At 36.6% G+C, this 21156-nt stretch overlaps 1 protein-coding gene across 20 annotated transcripts in view; it reads right to left on the bottom strand.

Moving 5' to 3' along the window:
• INTS6 (integrator complex subunit 6) overlaps positions 1-21156 on the bottom strand; it is a 105471-nt gene that overhangs the window by 35410 nt on the left and 48905 nt on the right. For 18 of the 20 annotated variants that reach the window (XR_009595210.1, XR_009595208.1, XR_009595207.1 and 15 more), the window contains 3 exons: positions 10212-10395; positions 4809-4934; positions 3001-3155 (listed from right to left, as the gene is read on the bottom strand). Coding sequence is in view for 12 of the 20 variants with exons in the window: in XM_042254755.1 (XP_042110689.1) it covers positions 3001-3155; positions 4809-4934; positions 10212-10395 (465 nt within the window). In the remaining 8 variants the exon portion in view is untranslated. Of the gene's footprint in view, positions 1-3000; positions 3156-4808; positions 4935-10211; positions 10396-13226; positions 14604-21156 lie in introns of those variants that run through there. The other 2 variants (XM_042254759.2, XM_042254760.1) reach the window with 2 other exon arrangements.

Here is a 21156-nt window from a genome sequence, read left to right on the forward strand (position 1 = left end):
AACCTGTTCTAAAAACCTAGATGTTATCCTTAATCATCTCCCCCTTACCCGCCATACTTAACTGTCACAAAGACCTAGATTCAGTGATACCACAAATTCTAAGCCACTTAGCAAACACATAAATATGGGGCAGATGCTCACTACTATAGATGCTGCCCTCTATGCTAAATTCTCATCTCTCTGAAAATTTATCTTCTATTTCTTACCACTCTAATTCATGCCTTCATCATTTCTTAGACTAGATTAGTACAACTGTATATTTTAAATTAGTATCCCTAATTAGTCAGCCCCCTCCAATCAATCCCATGGCCATGAAATATAAATATAATCATATAATTTTCCTGCCTCAAATTATTGAGTAAAAGTAGCATCCAATCACCTAAAAATAGGGCCAGACTCTATTTTGGTTTTTTTGTTTTTTTTTAACAAAGAGCCTTGACTGTATGGTCCCTATCTGCCTTTTAACCACCACCCCATATACACCCTGTGCTCCAGCCTTAAAAACAACTTGCAGTGGCCCAAAGAGATCACTGTCTTTCATGGTCCTGTGTCTCATGTTATCCCTGGCTACTTTTCTGTTTTTTCCCTTGCATAATGCAAACAAAGTTTTGAAGTCTGAACTGGCAAGTACTAACCTCTAAGAGGCTTCTTTCCTGACACACTCTTACTGTGTACCCCAAACCCACACCAGGCAGTTAGGTACCACCTCATCTGGCCTCTGCTCCACCACTTTGACAGGTGGCACACTAGACTCTATTATGGTTATACAGCTGACTTCCTACGGAAGGTTCCAGATGGGAAGCACTATGTTTTACTCATCTTCTGCTCCTGTACCTGTCACATACCTGACAAACAGCTTATTGAATCAGTCTATGAAATTCATGGGGTTTTTTTGGATGAAAATACTAAGATGCATTTAACATACAAAATAATCCTATGAGATAGGAGTTATTATCTTTATTTAACAGATGGTAAATTGAGGCTTAAAGAAGATAATTAACCAAAGACACATGGCTAATAACTGGTAGAGCCATTCAGAACCAGTCTCTAATAAATTACATTTAATTTCAGTATCAGTACCTCTTATATGAAATCCTATTATTTATAGAAATTTCATTTCCCCTCTAATATCCTTCAGTTACTAAAATTTGCCAGTTCTTTCCAATATCTCTTTTTTAACATTCTCTCTTCCATCATCTTAATTCAAACTCTTACTAGCTCTATATTGGGCTTCCCTGGTGGCTCAGACAGTAAAGAATCTGCTTGCAATGCCAAAGACCTGGGTTCAATCCCTGAGTCGGGAAGATCCCCTGGAGAAGGAAATGGCAACCCACTCCAATATTCTTGCCTGGAGAATTCCACGGACAGAGGAGCCTGGCGGGCTACAGTCCATGGGGTCACAAAGAGTCGGACACAACTGAGCGACTAAGCACAACAGCTCTGTATTAAGTCAACTATAGCAACAGTCTTCTAGGCAAACAGCTTACCTGCCAATTCATCTCCTGATTCTGCTGCATATAACCACCACCAGATTAATTTTCCTAAAGGAACACTGTTAAAAATGTCTTCAGTTCTATGAACACCACTGAGAAAAGCTCAAATTCCTTAACCTTGCATGTAAAGTCATGAGCAATCGTTTATTTAATAGTATTCTCAATGTCCTACAGACATATTATGAGCCACCTATCCTCAGATACTTTCCATTCCTCTAAATTCACCTTGTTCTTTTCTACTTTCATACTTTCAACATTGTTTCCTGTTCCAACTAAAATCCTACCCACATTCCAAAATCCTCTATGGCTTGTAACAATTTGCAATAGACCACTAGAGTAATATTGATAGATAATGCTTGTGATACTGGTTTTGGATTTCTTCCTATGCGGACTCAACATGTACCATATGCACTACTTTAAGTGTTAAATATAACTGAATAAACAACAATATAATATTTCATACAAATACGATAGCTGTTCTTTAAGAATTCTGAAAGGCTCCAGAAGAGAAATTAAAATGACCAAAGAAATTGAGAGCTCTCTAAGGTTAGACTAAAAAACTATGATGGTTCAATCAAAAAAAGGAAGATAATCTCTCACTGAAATGTATAAAAACTTTATTTCATGAACTATTTCATTAAATCCCTAATGAACAAAGGAAATATCACAGCTCTTGTATAGATTAAAAGTAAAAAATTATCCTGAAGAGCTGATACAGATTTAAGTATAAAAGGTTTCAAGGAGTTTAACTTAATTCATAAATGACAGCCAATTCAAAAGTTATTAAAGACTACTTAAAGATTTTTGAAATAACAATTCTTATCTTCTAAGGGTAACATCAAAAAAGCCACTGTCAGGCTTTCCCACAAAATAGTCCACAGCGTCCTCTGAGTTACTACAAAAAGTACTAATCTGAAAAATGTGTATTAACAAGACTGAATAAATATTTGTCTAAATTTACCCTATTATTATAAGAACCATATAGTGAATACTGATAATTCACCATGACCACTCAACAAGCCCCACTGTTACTAAAAATAATTCCTATAAATAAGACCAGAAAACCTTTTCTATCTTAAACCTCCAGACTGAGAACACTGAATATAACTAAAACTATGCAACTCAACATGAATTTCTAAGACTAAGTCCTAAAAGGCTGCAGGGAAACCATCAAAATTATTTTATAACCCTTCATTTAAATTCTGGATTATGTCCCCGAGAACAAATCCTTATGTTATTTATATATTTAGAATATGTATCTATGGTTCTGTAACCAGATGCCAATAATAAAAACATAAGCATAACTTCAGATTCTAAAGGAAACCGATGCCTCTTTTCTATTATTTTATAATGAACAACATAGTATACTAAAGCAAGTAACAGCTTATCATAGCACTTAAACATTTGTCTGGTTTCTATACAATAGCCACACCTTTAACAGACAGTAGTCCTTAAAGCTAGTATGAGAAGCAGTTACTATTATGAAGTCACAATCTCTGGTACTTACTAGTGTTGGAGAATTCTGATCTGGCCAAAAAGATTCTGGAACAGGCCAATGACCTATAGGAACCCCAGTCTTAGGATTTGGTCTGACATAAATGAGTTTGTGACAACTATGCCAAGGCTGAGATCCAAAAGGTCTTGATATATCTGGCTGCCCATCTATAGCAAAGAAATTTTAAAAAGTAAATATCATTAAAGGAAAAAACATATGTTAAACTATGTCTAATATTACTTAGTAAAAATATCTTAATACTTGTTCAGTTCTGGATTTTCCTGTTTTTCTTAAACAGTAGAATACTATCACGACTAAGACTTTAAAATTTAGATTAGATCAGAATTCACGAGAGGGTAACATCAGCAAATTTCGACTCTTGAGTTCCACAACTGAAAGGAGGTCCCACAGCATCCTTTGCTTGGCCAATATACCTCACAGTAAATACTTGTTTAACATATGGCATGTTTTCCCCCACCAGATGATAAGGGCAAATAATCAATTTTTTCATCATCATGCTCAGCGTAGTAAATACTAAGTAACTATGGCTAAATACAGAGAAGGCAATGGCATCCCACTCTAGTACTCTTGCCTGGAAAATCCCATGGGCGGAGGAGCCTGGTAGGCTGCAGTCCATGGGGTCGCTAAGAGTCAGACACGACTGAGCGACTTCACTTTCACTTTTCACTTTCATGCATTGGAGAAGGAAATGGCAACCCACTCCAGTGTTCTTGCCTGGAGAATCCCAGGGACGGGGGAGCCTGGTGGGCTGCCGTCTGTGGGGTCGCACAGAGTTGGACACAACTGAAGTGACTCAGCAGCAGTAGCATGGCTAAATAAGTATTTTTTAAAAATCATTTTACCTAAAGCCTAAAAACTACAACAAAAGTCTAATTATAAATCCAGATTTGAGGCATCTACCTTTCATCTAAAACAATCCCAGAAAATGGTAACTCTCTTCAACAGTACAGTAAACATTTACTGAGTGCCTAATTCTAAGCAAAGTCCTAAAATAATTTAAAAATAAATATATTCCATGTCTAACAACTCAATTCTTTTAAGATTTTTTTTAAAATCAAACACAGCAATATAATTTATATAATCTTTCCATCTTCTGCTCTCATCTCTATGACCTTTCTCTTCTCCCAGTTACCCACTCTCCTGCCTTACCTCTGCCAAAGTGTCACTAACGACTTTCTAATTCTGGTTTTAAGCTATGTCGTACAAGGCAGAGGGTCCAGATGTAAGCCGTCCATTGGTTCTGGCAAAACTCCTTATACCCTCTAGCCAATATAAATAGTTCATGATCACCGAATATTAGAATAAAGCCAGGCAGGGCTCAGCTAGAGTTAAAAGAATCAAGTTGAATAGCAATGGCTAGTTTCTCATTTTTGGAACCACACCAACCATTTGGTTCTGATCAGTCTGATCTTTAGTAAAAATTGTAGCTAAGGAATTAAATAAACACCTAGGGCTGAACACTTATGAATCAAGGGACACGGAAGAGGCACATATGCTGGAGAGAGTCAATGTTACAATACTAAAAAAGGAAATACACTATTCTGTTAATGTTTAAAAAGGATTTTAGCTCTTATAAATTACCAGGCTATGAACAACCAATATAAAAAGGTGATATGACCAAACCACTATCGTACAACCTTGACTTTCCTATTTAGTCATGCCACTTTACCAATAGCTCTTTTGTCATCTTAATAATTTGACCTTGTCAATGTTAAAGCCAAATCATAGTAATTTTTCCGTTCTAGCTGAATACTTGATAAAGCAAGTTTAAAATATCTGTAGGAAAATGACAATAATACCTTCTACAGGGGAAGGATCTGGTCCTGCTTTCTCAAAGTTTATTACTACCCCACTTTGTACTTTCTGCACCAAGGATTCTAGACACTGATTAAGCATTCTTGGAGAACATACAGAGTATGAGCGGCCTGAAACAACAAAAAAAATAAAGTGAACTAGTTAGTTGCAAAAATTGCTACTTTAAGCAAAAAAGAACCATAGTGGGGTTTTTGACAATACTGATTCACAAAAGTTCAATGGTAAAGTTTGGACTTTTCATTATCTAATGGAAAAGTAACTAAACAAAAAGTTATTTTCAATCAACAATTCCATTTTATGAGAGTGTGTAAGCTTTTCCTTCTAATTAAAGGTACATGGAAAATAAAAATATTGGTCTGAACAAACCACAATGAAAAAAATCATTACATATATACAGTGTATCACATGAAATGAAAAATTTTTTAAAGTATATATAAATATAAAAAACTATTTTCCAACTGAGTTCCAATATAATTTATCTTTACTACACATATTGTGGTAAAGTATGGTAACTAACCCCCCAAAATCTTACACCTGCTAAAAAAAAATGTATCACTAAAAATTAATGCGAAGGACATAGAAGATACTCAATAATTATTTAAGTGATCTGCTGGCAGACACCACATATTTGAAGTATTTGCACTTTAAAATAATACACAGTAGCATGTGCTTTTCTGAATTTCATTTGACTTAAAAACTTAGAAATTACCTATCTTAAATGAATTTCCCTCTTGAATATTTTAACCTATAAAACTTTTAGTTCAGAAGCATTAAAATGATAGTAATTAAGAAAAAATACCAGTGGAAAGACTTCTTTAACAGGGATTTTTTTCAATAAATACAGCCAGATTTGTGCTGTCCCATACTGTAGCCACTGGGTGTATATGGCTATTAAGAACCTGAAACAGAGCTAGTCCAAATTGAGATGTACAGTAATTATATAAAACATACACTTCATTTTGTAGACCTAAGATGATAATAATATCTCAATAATTTTAAAACATCAATTTCACATTGAAATATTTTATGTATATTAATTTAAATAAATGATTCTATACAAATTAATTTTACCTGTTTTTAGGGTTTTTGTTGTTTTCCTTTCTTTTTTTTTTGGTCATACCACATGGCTTGAGGGATCTTAGGTTTCCCCAACCAGGGATTGAACCCAGGCAGTGAAAATGCAGAGTCCTAAGAACTGGATCACCAGGGAGTTCTCTACCTGTTTCTTTTCAATGTGACTACTATAAAATTTATCATTATATATGAAACTTACATATTTGCATGTTCTGATCTAGACCAGTGCTTAAAAATCATGACAACTAAAAATCTTTAATCAAACATCCTACAGTGTTATTTGTAATAAGCTCAATATGGAAAAATCCTATTCCTTAACAAATTGAACCAATTACTACCAAACATGTTATATTATTATACTTGACATATCAAATTACTCATATCAATTTAAACTGAACACGTGATTTGCTGAAGGCTATTCAGAAAAGAGTAGCATTAGGCAATAGTGTGATTCAACTCCTCAGAGTCAGCTTTACTTAGGAAAACAAGTATCATGTAACAAATGGTTTACCTGGATGCAACAATGAAAGCCGTAATTATAAAAATACCCACCAATTACTGAGTGTCTGTGCACCTGGCAATATCCTAACCACTCTTATTATATTAATTTCTCTAATCCTAGCAACAATCATACAGGTTACTTTCTCCATTTTACAAATGAGAAAACTAAAGCAAAGAGGGATTAATTTATCCAAGTTAGTACAGCAGAGCAGCCGAGATTCAAACCCTTACAAGGCATCAGAAACATTCATCTGAATATACCATCTTCTTCCCTGAAAACCATGATGCTAATTTGCAATCAATATTTAAAATAAGAAAGTTTATATGGAACCACACTTATGTGAAAGAATTGGCAAATTAAAATTCTTCAAGTCAATTTAAACACATAAAAACGCTGATCCTCTTAATACATAAGGTATTTAGGAGATTATATAAAGGCTCATTATCTTATTTCATGATATTTAAACATATTCCAAGGATGTCAATAAAATCAAAAGTCCCTAAATATAAAATTGTGGCAAACCTCTACCCTTCTCTAACCTGTGTCGTCAAATATTAGTAAATAAGTTATGATTTTAATGACATTAAATTACTAACAAAGATTTTATGAAAATTAGAGAAAAAGTAAATAAACTTGAATCACTTATAAAAATAATAAAAATTCATTAACTCTTTTCAAAGTTAAAGCAAATTTAGACATCTTTACAAAGTGAGCCCACAACCTATGCCATGTTTCTCTTATTCTTTATGTCAAAACTTACCTCTTGGAATACTTGATACTTTGTACTAAAGGATAAAGAGTCTGAGATCACTCACTATATTTGTGAGAAAAACACACACTTTGAAGCCAAGAAGCTGGTTCACTTGTGTTTATGTAGGGTCCACAAAAAAAGAAAAAATCTAAACACAGCAATAAAGTGAAAAAAAAAACCAACTTTCTTCCTTAGGATTAGGAAGGATTTAAGTATTAATAAAATGGATTAAGACACAAAAGTAGTAATACTAAGTTGGCCAACAGTCCTATTTACATAAATTAAGAAAGTTAAATTTATTTAATCTAGAAAAGTCTTACAATTTTTATAAAATGCTTTTTATTCTCAATACTTCCACCAACATGTCTATTAGGTATTTTTTAAATTTGATACCATCCTTGTGCCTCCCCCCAACCTGCTTCTCCTGAATAACCATCTCAGTACATAGCACAGCCATTCACCTCCAATTGTTCAGACCAACTGAATTACCCAGGAATCATCCTTGATTCCTTCTTCCTTCATTACCCTCAGTCTTTCCTTTCCATCAGACCACCTCTCACCATCTCCAAACATAAACACTTGAGATCAAAGTACTATCATCTCTGCTAGTCTCCCTGCTTTCATTCCCGCCACTTTACAGTACATTCTCATCTAGCAGTTGGAGTAGTCTTTCAAAAACAGAAACCAGATGTCAAAGCCCTCCAATGACTTCTCATCACACTGGGAAAATAAATAATATTTATTACAGCCTAAAAGGCTATTCACTATTTGGCCCTTGACCCCTCTCGAAACTAACCTGTTATTCTCTACTTTTCCCTACATAAGCTTGTAGCCATATCAGCCTTCCTGCTGCTCCCCAAAATACAGGGCATGATCCTTCTCTTACTATTTCCTCTACAGAGGTCTTCATATGGTTTACTCCGTTATTCAGAGTTCTGTTCAGATGCTAACTGGTCTTACTGCAGTGATTATTTCATAATTTAAACAAATATCAAATCACTGTGTTGTACCTCTGGAACTAAAATGTTGTATGTATCAATTATACCTCAATTTTAAAAAGGAGAGAGGGTTGATGAAGATGCTACAACTATCATTTTAAAGGGATTAATATCTTTTAAGACACAGCTAGAAAATCCCATGGACGGAGGAACCTGGTAGGCTGCAGTCCACAGGGTCGCACAGAGTCGGACACGACTGAAGCGACTTAGCAGCAGCAGCAAGACTGATTTAATTCCCATTCAAACAAGTGACTTTAACATCAAGGTTAGAGATATGCAAATATAATTTATAAAAGAATAATTGTTGCTTTATTTAATTCTTTAGACAAGGAGTATAATAATTTCCAAGGATATGCAACATTTTAAACTGACTCAAATTGGGGTACACACATCCTTTAGGTTTACGGTTAAACGTCACCTCTCAGAAGACGCTCCAGGAAGACTCATTCTCGGCCTCATGGCCTCTGCAGCCTCACCCTGTTTCTTTACTTGACAGTAAGCAGAACTCTCAAAAACATGATTTACTCATTTTACATCATTTTATCTGTCATACAGCCCAAACATGTAAGCCTTCTGTCTATTGCTCCTGCTGTATTCCCATGATCAAAAACAGCTAATTGGTATCGAGTGAGTATTCATTAATTAAAGATAATAAAAGAAAAACGCTTACAATGACAATTATATAATTTTTAATGTATACATTAAAAATAGAATAAAATATTAATCACTTTGGCAACACATGCAAATTTCATTCCAATTTTTCCTTAATGAACATAAATTACTCTATAAAGGAAAAAATAAATGCATACACTATTCTTATCATTTAAAAATGCACAGAATTGTTAACATGACTGCATATTTGAACAGTACTCCACCAGTGGATGTTAGCTTTTCAGTTATTTCTACTTTTTTGGTGTTTTATCCTCAAAACACTTTTCAGTCAGCATTCATTGAAAATAAAGAAGAAAGCATACTATAAGAAAACGAGTGGCATTTGAGCAGTTTCCCATTACTGCTAGCAGGAGCATGAAGAAAAGCAAAGCACTACATTAGAAGAGGTTCAGGATGCATGTTTGTGGAAAGCTCCCTAATTCTTTGACCAACTAAGGTTTCTGGGTCACTGAAAGATACCATCAATGGTGATTTCTGAATCGTTTAACTTATCTACTTCACATACCTATCTATGTAGGCTATTCTTTTTCATCTGTGAAATCTGCAGGCTTCCAAAATCCACAGAATATTAGAAGAAAGGCACCTAAAACATTAATTAGACCTTATTTTCCTTTGACTTACACAGCCGGCTATGATGGCATCTCAGTGCATCAGCAGTGCATGGAGACTATGGCACAACCCAGGACACCAGTGAAAGAGTGGTGAGCCAGACCTGGACATATACCATCACTTCCTTAAGAGAGAACGACAACGCACCGTGAAAGCAAGAATACCATGCTTGTCATATTTACTACAGAAGGCCTAAAGCATGGACAGTGCTTGGTACACAGTAGGCACTCGATGCATACTGACATGAATTTAACCCACCTGTTAACCAACTGCACCATATAGAAGTTCTGAGTCTATTACATCTTCTGTTTCAAGAGTTTTACTAACATTCACTTAGTTAAGTTCACTGGTTAAGAGTTCGCTTCCTGTTTTCCTCTAACCTATCTCACTTCCTCTTTGCCTCTGGGTAAAACTGTACTTAACTAGGCATTAATCATTACATGGACAATGAGGTGATTCTTGAAATGTTTTGTCAGAGAAAATAACTCTATGGCATTTGTAAATCATTGGCAATCTTTATAGATAAGAAAATAAGTTTAACAACTTCAAATATTAGCATTTGCTATATGGTTAGAAAAAAATTATCATGCATTATCAGACCCAATAGTATTTACATCTTATTCAACAGATCAAAGACCTTCATCAATGTAGTTTTAACACGATGTATGTCTAGTAACTTCTAATAGTAACTTTGTAAACACGGAGTTGTTGAAATGCACATTTTAAAACATTCAGATAAAATCTGCTTAAGTCACTGAATTATCGCCAGCAAAAAACTTACCGCCTGTCACTTCACACATTGGTGTGATTGCAGAGTCATCTAAAGGCACACCTGTCAACTGTTCTGATTCTACGGACATCGTCCCCGGCAACCGCAACACTAATGCAAAGAGTCTCTGATCCCAACGAAAAGGTTCCTTGGTCAATTCACTTCCAGGCAAAGGAGAATTAAGAGGTAAATGAAGCTGAAAGGGGAAAAAAAAAAAAAAAAGATGTCCACACACTATGCCTCCCAAAAAGGCTACAATTATTACACTTACATTGAAACTACATCATGAGTCTCCTATTATTCAAATAAGCTAAAAAACAAAAGCTTATATATATATATGTATAGATACATGAAATAGCACATAAGATATTACTACGTCAGTTTTCTTAAGCTTTACTCTGAAGACCTTAATTGAAAAAAATAAATCTATTTCTGTAATGCTTTTCAGATTTCAGTATAACTCACCACTAGGTGCTGGGACTGCTTCCAAATAAATTGTTTCATTTCATCATTAAAACAAGCCTATGATAAATATCTTAGGATTCCTACTTTCTAGATGTAAATTAAAACACAGGTCCCAGAGAGAATAAATGATTTGGCTTCCTGGGTCCAAACCAGTGTTTTTTCTATCACACCACATCTCAAACGTTTCCACAGTTAAATGATTTAAATAGGCTTCATTTCATATGAAACACAGATCTTCCCAGAGCATCTGCTAAAAGTAAGCTATGTCACTCCAGTTATACTGTAAATGTACCAAAGGTAATGATTCATAATCCATCTAAGTAACAGTAGAGGATTTGGGGGTTTCTTCCATGTGGTCTTTAATATATGTCTCTGCCCATCCCTTCTAAGACCTGGTCAATCAGAATCTAAGATTCTTAAGAAATCCAAAGCGCTTTAACGTGATTCTACTCTGTACCTCTGTAGTAACAGAGTCACAAGGCACCAAGAGATCCAGACCTTAATTTCATTCATAAGTAAAGGGGAGAACCAGACAGAATGTGCCTCATGACGGAAGGACACAACACTGAAAGGAAGGAAAACAGGAGGGAAAGCTGAATCTGAATTTAACCAAGCCTTCAGTTCCAACCGCCAATTTACTGGTAGTCCCTCAGGGACTACTGAGGATACAGGATCAACTTATCCAGCACCACAGAGAACAGTCAGTCAAACCCAGAATGCGGGACACTGGACAGGACACAGGACCTGGCATCTTCAATGAAACCTGCCACTGGGCAGGAAAGAGCAAAGAGTAGGGGTGGGGAGGGTGGCCAGAGCCATTAGAGAATAAGAGACAAAACGAGAGCAAAGACTTTTGGGACAGCTGGGAAAATTCAAAATATATGTTACTGGGATTATTAAGAACATTTGAGTGTGATAATGATACAGTGCTAAGGAAAACAAAAATCCTTATTACTTATAAAAAAATTTTTTTAAATGATATAAAATCCCACATCAGCATACTCAGGGACCGATTTATTCAAATACTGGAGTTTTCTTTAAATACAGAGCACATTTTAAAATATCACTTCCAAATTAATTGCCAGAGTTTACACTATTTTTGTCAAAAGCAAGATGACTGTATCGCTTATAGCCTTTCTAATTCTGACCTCAAAGATTTCTGAACTTGATAAATTAGGGGTTGAAGTCAGTCTATACTGACTTAAGAACTCAAGTCTCTTCACTGATTTATATCAAACCATTTAAAAAAAATCAGATTCAGTGCTAAGAAAAGAGCTTCTAGTGAAGCTCTGCTAAAATGGCACCTCTCTCCACAAGACTTATGCCAAGAGAACCTCCTGCAAGATTCCTCTATCAAGCCAGCCAAGACTTCGAGCCCATGGCCAAGAGTCATGAGCTTTTCATCTGGCACTGATCCTACTTTTAAGACAGAGGTTAGAGACGCTCAAAGAAATCTGGGCCAGGATGTTCCCTGAGGAAGGTTTTCTAACCTTAAAGGTTCTGTGACACTTGCAAAACAGCCTGGGAACTCCAAGCCCTTGCTGCTATCACCCACCACACCCTGCCAGAAGATAAATATCAAAGCACCAGTGGCGCTGGAGGTTTCAACTGTTAGGGCAGTAGCTCTGCAAAGTAATGGTATCTGGCCCCGGCTCAAGAATCCAGTGGCTAACAGCACTGTAGAGACCTCATGTATAACGGTGGATAGGACAGTAGACCCCTACCATGTACACCCCCACCCCAATCAGATAATAATGAGCATTATCTGCTTACTGGCTAGATCAAGAATGTATTTCAAGTAAAACAAAAAGCCAAGAAGGGTCATGAGTATATTTTACACATAGCTGTATTAATTTTATAAATGTGTCAAATTTTTATTCATTATTTCTTATTATTTCTGCCTTCTCCTATCACTACCACCCTCATCACCAAAGAGGAGGGAAAAAAATTCCCTGTAACTGAAAGGCACTAGTAAAATAGTAAGGAGTGATGGCAAACAAACAGGTACAGGAAAAAGATAAAATGCTTTAGCTTAAAAAGCGTATACTCAAGAGAGCTGAATTACTCCAAACCAAAAGTCTACACTTGAAATTCTAGCAATGTCTCATAATCACAAAGGGAGGTCTTTCTGAATATATGGAAAATCAAGGCAAAGAGCACATAAATCAAGTAGAAAAATATAATATCAACCATTAGAAAAATGTGCAACAAATATGAATAAATAATTCCCAAAGTTAAAAAAGGGCTAAAAAAAAACAACCCCAAAATATCCAAGGAAACCCGTATGGCCTATAAATATATAAAAGAAACTCAAATACACTGATGATCAGATTGTGTTAATTAAAGGCGAGATGCAAAACGAGACACCAAGATGGCATTTATATGCACTACTAAACAATTAATTAGAGTAGTTTTACATGTGTATAACATACAAGTAGAGTATAAGTAAGAAAACATGAAATGGAAGGCTATACACCAAATTCATGATAATTTCTACTTCTCGGATGGGGAACAGGGAGGGAAATAACAACTGAGTAGAGGAAGAAAATAAACAGTACTCAGTTATCTGCAATGTTGTGTTTTATTCACTAAATTTTTAAAAATCCTCAACAACAAAAAAATCTAAACTAGCCAAATATGACAAGAAATGTTTATATCACATATTCTAATCAAGAATTAGTATACATTAATATGCAAAACCAATAAATTATCCATTCAAGTAGTTATCTTCTTATAACAGTACTATTTTACTACAAAACCAAACACAAGAAAAGTTCATATACATCTCTATTACATATAGATATAATCACTAGCCCCAAAGCTCAGTCATTCATAAGGACTCTACACAGAGTTCTATTTAACTGGCTTTTTTTTTTTTTTTTTGCAGATTCAAACAACCACAGATCATGTAGTATTTATTTTAAAAAGAAGCATATAGGAGCACCCCTGCAGTTCAAACCTGCCGTTGTTCAAGGATCACTATAGACAGCACGCAAAGATTATCAGTTTTATTTTGGACAAAAAGTGTTGCTAGAATTTGGAGAAAATTGATAGTAGGTACCTTGACTATATAGCACAGAACTTAAGATTAGAGCCAAACAGAAATATAGGATTTTACCCAAGAGGATAGTTCAAGTCATGACAGAAGACAAGACGCCTCAAAAATAAGAGGAAGGAGAGCAGTACACCTTTATGGTCAAGAGAAGACAAGGGGCCCAAGAGGAAGAGAAGTCCCTCAAGGAGTGAATTAACAGCGGCAAATGCGACTGGAATGGAAAGATGAGGACTGGGAAAACAGCATTTCTAATAAGAGTAAGAGGTACCTTGAGTAGCAGAAGGAGCAGCCAAATTCAAAAGGGTTACGCAGTGAGTGATGGTAAGAAACTGAAATAAATTCAAATTTGTCCGCACCCCTCCCATCTTTCCTCGTCCCAGAAACACCGGTTAGGTTTGTAGTCACAGGCCTCTTCTTTTTTTGGCGTTCTGTGGCCCTCCAGATAGTGATATGAGTAATTAAGTTCTTAAATAAGTGTCCTTAGCAGTCTTGGGTTAAAATCTGTTGACTGGTCTCTTCTGTGCTGTCAGCACCCGGTTACTGGCACTCGGCTTGTCCCCGCTCGCCGCCGCGCCCCTAGCCTGGATGTGGGAGGCAAAAGCAGTGAGCATTTCCTGGGCGGTCAGGTGAGCACCACGCATTATCAAGCGATGCCCATCTCCGAACAGCACGTCCACACAAAGCTCGGAGCCGTCGTGCCTCACGTCCGCAATCACTGAGCAGTTGAGGTTTGTGCAGCGAACCTTCTCGCTGCTCACCGCCTGGAGGAAGGTCCTCGTCGATTCCACGTTCTTCTCGAAGGGGCAGAACTGAACCCAAACCTGCTTGACCGAGCGGAGTCCGAGCCGAGCCAAAGCCGCCGCCATGGTGACACCCTTAACTGGCTATTAAAATATGTTATAAGACAGAATATTTCTTGAAACTTATATTTGTTCTCCTGTTTTTATGCCCCTACCAAATATTCGGCATGTGGGATCGGGGAACTTAAAGATGCATAAAAAACATGGTTCCTCTACTCCAAGATTTCTGAGGACAGGGATCATGCTCCTAAATGAATCAGTTTTAGAAATGTGTTTAAAGACAAGCTAACAAACAAAAAGAAGACAGAAAGTCACAGTATTGGCTACCAAAATATTTATTAGGATTTTTATTTCTGAATACTTTACAGGAAAACAGTTTTATAAAAGCTGTTTTCTGAGGCTTAACTGCAGGAAACTTTAGTAAGAAACTACTCAAATTCAAATGCCTGATGATGCAAAAAGTTATTAACAACAATTATACTGTAGGTGTTGGAGAAGACTCTTGAGAGTCCCTTGGACTGCAAGGAGATCCAACCATTCTAAAGGAGATCAGTCCTGGGTGTTCTTTGGAAGGACTGATGCTGAAGCGGAAACTCCAATACTTTGGCCACCTCATGCGAAGAGTTGACTCATTGGAAAAGACCCTGATGCTGGGAGGGATTGCAGGCAGGAGGAGAAAGGGACAACAGAGGATGAGATGGCTGGATGGCATCACCGACTCGATGGACGTGAGTTTGAGTGAACTCCGGGAGTTGGTGATGGACAGGGAGGCCTGGTGTGCTGCAGTCCATGGAGTCACAGAGCCAGACACAACTGAGCGACTGATCTGAACTATTATATGGCAGACATTGTTCTAAACACACACACACACACACACTCACTCATCCATTTCTGAATCAATCTAGTGATTTTGAACCACTAAATCCTAAATCTTATAAACATTTTAGAATGATTTCCTTTTATAAACCAGTCCCCCCATGACTCTCTGATGGAAAGAGGCACTTTTTTCCCCTTTTGCTATTCACTTCCAGTTCTCAAGTACACAGGTAAGGCAATAAGAACAACACAAGTAAATAATAATAATAACGGCTTGCATAGTGAGCACTCACTATGTATGTGTCAAGCACCATTCCAGGAGCTTTTCATATTTATAACATGTTTATAACAAACCAGTGGGGTAGTTCTATTATTATCCCCAGTTTATAGACAAGCTACAATGTAAAATTGTGTGTCAGAAGATACCTGTTTGCAAAACACAGACTTAAATAAATTCTGCTATATAATCAAGTTTAGAGCATCAAAGAAGGACTGCAAATTTTAAAAACTGGATAAATCATGTGAAATTCAATTAACTTAACCATAACCATGACATTACTGGTCTTTATTAGGGTCTTCATAAAATTGTACTTTGCAAAGTTTCAGTCTAACGGACTAAATAATAAGCAAAGACAACTATTTATACTAACCAAGTTTTATTTTTACTTGAATACAATTGAGGTTTTCTGTATTACTATTTTAATTGATTAATTTTATTGAGCTCACCATTCCAGGTTTCTTACATTACCTTAGTAGCTGACAGAAAAAGAAATTAACTTCAATCTAAACTAAGGAAGACTGTCCTACTTTTCCTTCTTTCCTTTGGAGAACTATCTTACTGTCCTTTCACCTTTTAGTCTTTCCTGAATTTCTTAAAAATATATATATACAATTTATTTCTCCATAGGTATAAAAAACAAAGGGCAGATTAGGACGGTGAGAGTCTATCACTGAGCATATTCAAAACTTCAGGTACTTAAAAAAGTATAACTTTCTCTTCACTTGTTTTGTATTTATTTATGGTTCAGTCCCTAATTATTTATGATTTTGCTAAGGCTGGACTACGGAACAACTTAAATTTTATTTAGTTATTCACTGAGTGCCTAGCACAAGCAAGGCATTATTTAATAAGGACTATACCAACCCAAATAAATAAGATTCAGAAAAAGTTTAAGCTAGCTGTCTTGATGATAGCCAATTAAAAATTTTTTAAACTTTAATATCAGGATTCTCATATGCTAATACATATTTTTTAAACTTGTAGAATGTAGAAAAACAAGTAAAAGGCAGCAAACAGTAAAAGAAGATAAATTTCTTTTAAAAACATTTTAAATTCAGGACCCAAAGAGAGTTTTTTTCCTGGTACACAACCTGACTGACTCCTGGATGATGATCACACCAGAGCCCATCGTGAGAGTCAGGTGACTGATGTCATCTGTACTAACTCTTAGCAGGTTTCCCCTTGCATTTGGATGTTTTGCCAGCTGGTTTTACTACTGAAGTAATTCAAATTATAAACCCTTTAATAATAATCATACTTCCCATCTAAGTTTTAATGACCTATTTCCCTGGCTGCTTATCCTTCTCCAGTTTAAGAGAATGCAAGAAGGATCTGATTCTTCTGTGTCCCCCCCATAGCATGTATCAACTGAAAGAATAAATGAAGTCCCTCCCATCCCCTGCCTGAGGCAAGTATTAGAGTGCAAGTGGAACAAGGGCTACAGAGGGCACAGCACCAGCCAGCGTCCTGCCAGCAAGATCTGTGACTCCCTACCCTCACACACACACAGATATGGACCCCAACACACACACAGGGGCTCCACTGCCACGTTTGTGGTGGGTCTCAGAACCAGCCAGTCCTGTCTCCAAGAGCTAAGGTATTCTTCTGCCCTGCGGTATGAAACCAGCTGATCTCTATGTCCCTTGTACGTACCCACACGTAGAGGATATGAAGACATGAGCTACAACATCTACCTGACACCGACAGCAGAGACAACCGCTATGTACGGCGAAGCCATTACAACTCCTCCATCAAGCTCAGTGTACCATACTCATAATGAGAATTTACACATGGACATACTTCTACCAAGGCCATACAATACAACCTCATAAATTCTAGCCTTAGAATTTAGAGATATAAACAGTGTGGCCAAATATTTTTTTCTCGTAAACATTTTTTACCTCACACACCAAACCATCTCCCATCTTTTAGCTTAATGCACTGGCCTAATACCAATGAACTTGGCACAGTAACAAAGAAGTAATTAGGTCATTACTAATATAAAATTTTAAATTGTTACCATGCAGGGCATTTCCTTAAAAATTAAGAATGGAGATCACAAATCAAGCTGTAACTCAGGAATTATTTAACGAAAGGCAACACAGCAGACACTGTAATTTCCTACTTTCAAGAACAATAAATAAGTGTAGTATGTTATGATATGTGCAACAGTAAAAGTATGCATGAGGTAGAGAGGAATAATTGATTATTGGTAACTGATTATTTGGGGGATGAACCAACAAAGGCTCTCTGAGAAAACAGCATTTGAGTTACTTTGAATAAAAATTTTAATGAAACTCTAGAACCTTTCGAAGATTACAGGGCATATGCAGAGTGAAGATTAAGATCAAAAACATAAAAGGCAAGAAATAACAAATACTGGAATAAAAAAACGAAATTAAAATTCAGAACTGCTGGAGAGCAACATTCAAAGAAAAACTGAAGACTGTAAGGATTTCCTATATAAAAAATAGGTAACTATTAAAGACCTACTGCATAGCTCAGGGAATTCATTTCAATGCTCAAACTACAAACTACATGGGAGAACAATTTTAAAAGGAGTGAATACATGTATATGTAAAACCGATTCACTTTGCTGCATAGCAGAAACACAACATTATAAATCAACTATACTCCTATTAAAATTGGAAAAAAAAGAATGGCAGGATTTTAATAAGGGAGAGAGAGAGGAATAATATTCAGAGGAAATAAGCATATGAGGAAAGAAACAGGAAGCATTCAGGAAATTAGTAGCCTATTTCAGGTCAAGTTTAGAGAAAATATTGGAGAAGGAAAGGGCAACCCACTCCAGTATTCTTGCCTAGAGAATTCCATGGACAGAGGAGCCTGGTGGGCTACAGCCCATGGGGTCGCAAAGAGTTGGACACAACTGAGTGACTAAGACACACTTTAGAGAAAATACAGGGGAATGATAAGGAATTTTTCTTCATCTGCTAATAATTTCCTAGTCTTTCCGTTCTACTAAAATAACTCCCACATTAAGTCATCGGTGATCATTTTTTGGCCATGATTGTAGATGACAGTATTCCAGGTCTAAGTCTTAACAGGCCTCAAAGCGTCACTGTCAAGGCATTGAGATCCAGCTACTGGGTAAAGAAGCATGAACTAGACCCTTGCATGATAAGATACCTTATGGAGAGACAGACGTCACAGAGTCAAGAAGCCAGTACCCAGGCAACAGTGAGCACCAAAACCCAAGAAATGTAAACAAGGCCATCTTGGATGTTCTAGCCCCAGCTAAGTTCCCAGCTCAATAAAGCCAACTCAAAAGTTTTTGAGAAACAATAAACTGTTACTGTCACAAGTCACTGAGATTTAGCATGATTTATTATGCTTCCCAGCAGCATTCAAAACTATTTACCACCCTTTAGAAACACACTCTCCATTGGCTTTCACCTTGAAATATTCTCATGGTTTTCCCTGCTGCTTCTGCTGCTCCTCTGTCTTCCACTCCACCACCCCCCTCCACCTCTAACACCTAGCCATTCCATACTGCAGTCTCTCAAGATTTATACTCAAAACACAATCCACTTACTCACAGCTTCAAATACTACCTACACTCAGCATCTTAAAATTGTGCATGTCCAGCCTAGATCTTTCTTTTGAGTACCAAATATTCTTCTGTCTACTTACCATTCCCGTTCGAATGGCTCAAAGGTACTTCAAACCCAGCTTGCTCAAAACTGAACTCATGATTTTCCTCCAACCAAAATGGAACTACTCTCTCAAGATCTCTTAGCTCAGTGAAAGGTACCACAATCTATCCAGTTTTGCAAGAAGCCATCTCCCTCTTCCTTATACCCCTCAAAAGCACTATACATCAGCAAATTTGGTTGATTTAACTCTCTAAATATTTCCTGCAACTGTTGCTTTTTTCTCTTTTATTATCACCAACCTCCATGATCAAGTTACTGTCAGAACTAACAATGCCTAACTGGTCTTCCAACATCTGCTTGTCTTCTACTCCTCCACCCCCTCTCCCCAGATAAAACCCTTGGAAGACTTCCTATTGCAGTCGTATTAATAACGGTACTTGGCATGGCCTCAAAACTCTTTGTGTGGTCAAGCCCAACCTTCTTTCCCATTTTGTACAATGATCCTTCTTCTTTTACGCTGCAAGTCGCATAAACCTTCTTCTAGTCCCTCAGTCTCAAAACACTCCCCTCGGGAAAGAGCCTTTGTACAGTGCCTCTACCTGGTATGATCCTTCCCATTTTATGTGTAGTAAGTCCTCCTTACCTCTCCAAATCTCAGCTTTCAGTGACCTTCTTGACTAGATCTAGTATGCCCTTAAGCTCTCAGAGTACATACTCCTCCCTTTTGTAGGATACATGATCACTGCAGTTTTACTGTTATCGCATGATCCTTTTATTAATGTTTGTCTTCTCAACTAGACCCAAGGGGGCAGAGCTCCTGCTTGTTTTACCACTTGATCCTTAGAGCCTAGCAGTGTCCAGTTCTCAGAAGGAACTCAATAAATACGGCTTCATGAATAAAATGGATGGATGGATAAATAAGGTAACTGGCTTAACTGTGACAGGTACTGAGAAATCTAGTGGACAATAAAAAGCAATGAAATGTTTTGGACAAGTGGAATCATACACCTAAATTGTGTGCTTTAGAGTAATTATAGCCAGAGAAAAACAGACTGAAGGAAACCAAGACAAGTTAAGGAGTTGAATAACAGTTTAAGAATAACACCAAGGCAAAAGGAATAGGAATGAAAGCAAGAAACAAATTAAGAAAACAAAAAGCAAGCGACCAAGACCAAAGACAATGACAGAGGAAAAAATACAGATTATGATATGACCCCTAAGGCTCTGACAATTCTCCACCTCCACTAATACAGTAATGATTTAACATGCTCAAATGATAATAAGTTACTCTAACATACAAAGCATGACTTTTCAAAATATGAGAAACTAAAGCTCCAAAAGGACATACACACTCTGAAAAAGAGCATTTTTTCTTAAAAGATGCACAATAATGTTACCAACTCTACCTTATAACTACATACAATTGTTATATAGTATTCTAAATTCTTTGGAATCTAACATTTAAAATGAAATAAATTATAAAATATTAGATCAGAAGGCTAACTTAAAACACAAAAATACAGTAAAGGCCTGGCGAATCAGTTTGAGAATCATTATTTCCTAGGGAACTGAAAGCATTTAATGCTTCCAGCATAAGCACTTATCAACCAAACTTTGAGTATGCTATATACTTACTTCCCTATCATCTGGAAATACATTGTGCCCCCTAAAAATAACAATAACAATCTTTCCTTGATAAATCAAAGATGGAGTGAGAGATAAAAAGTTAAAGACCTCTTGTTCATTCCAAATATCGCCCCAAATCACACATCAACTTGACAGGCTGACAATCTGTCATTTACTGAAGGGTGTGCCAGGGTTTTAATTTGATACTCTGCTTAAATCATCACATTTAATCCTCCAACATACTTGTCACCTATAACTTATAGAGTCTAAGGTATATCACCAGTTTAATGTATCTCCT

The sequence above is a fragment of the Ovis aries genome, chromosome 10 (assembly GCF_016772045.2).
Source record: "Ovis aries strain OAR_USU_Benz2616 breed Rambouillet chromosome 10, ARS-UI_Ramb_v3.0, whole genome shotgun sequence".
NCBI classification, from domain to species: Eukaryota; Metazoa; Chordata; class Mammalia; order Artiodactyla; family Bovidae; genus Ovis; species Ovis aries.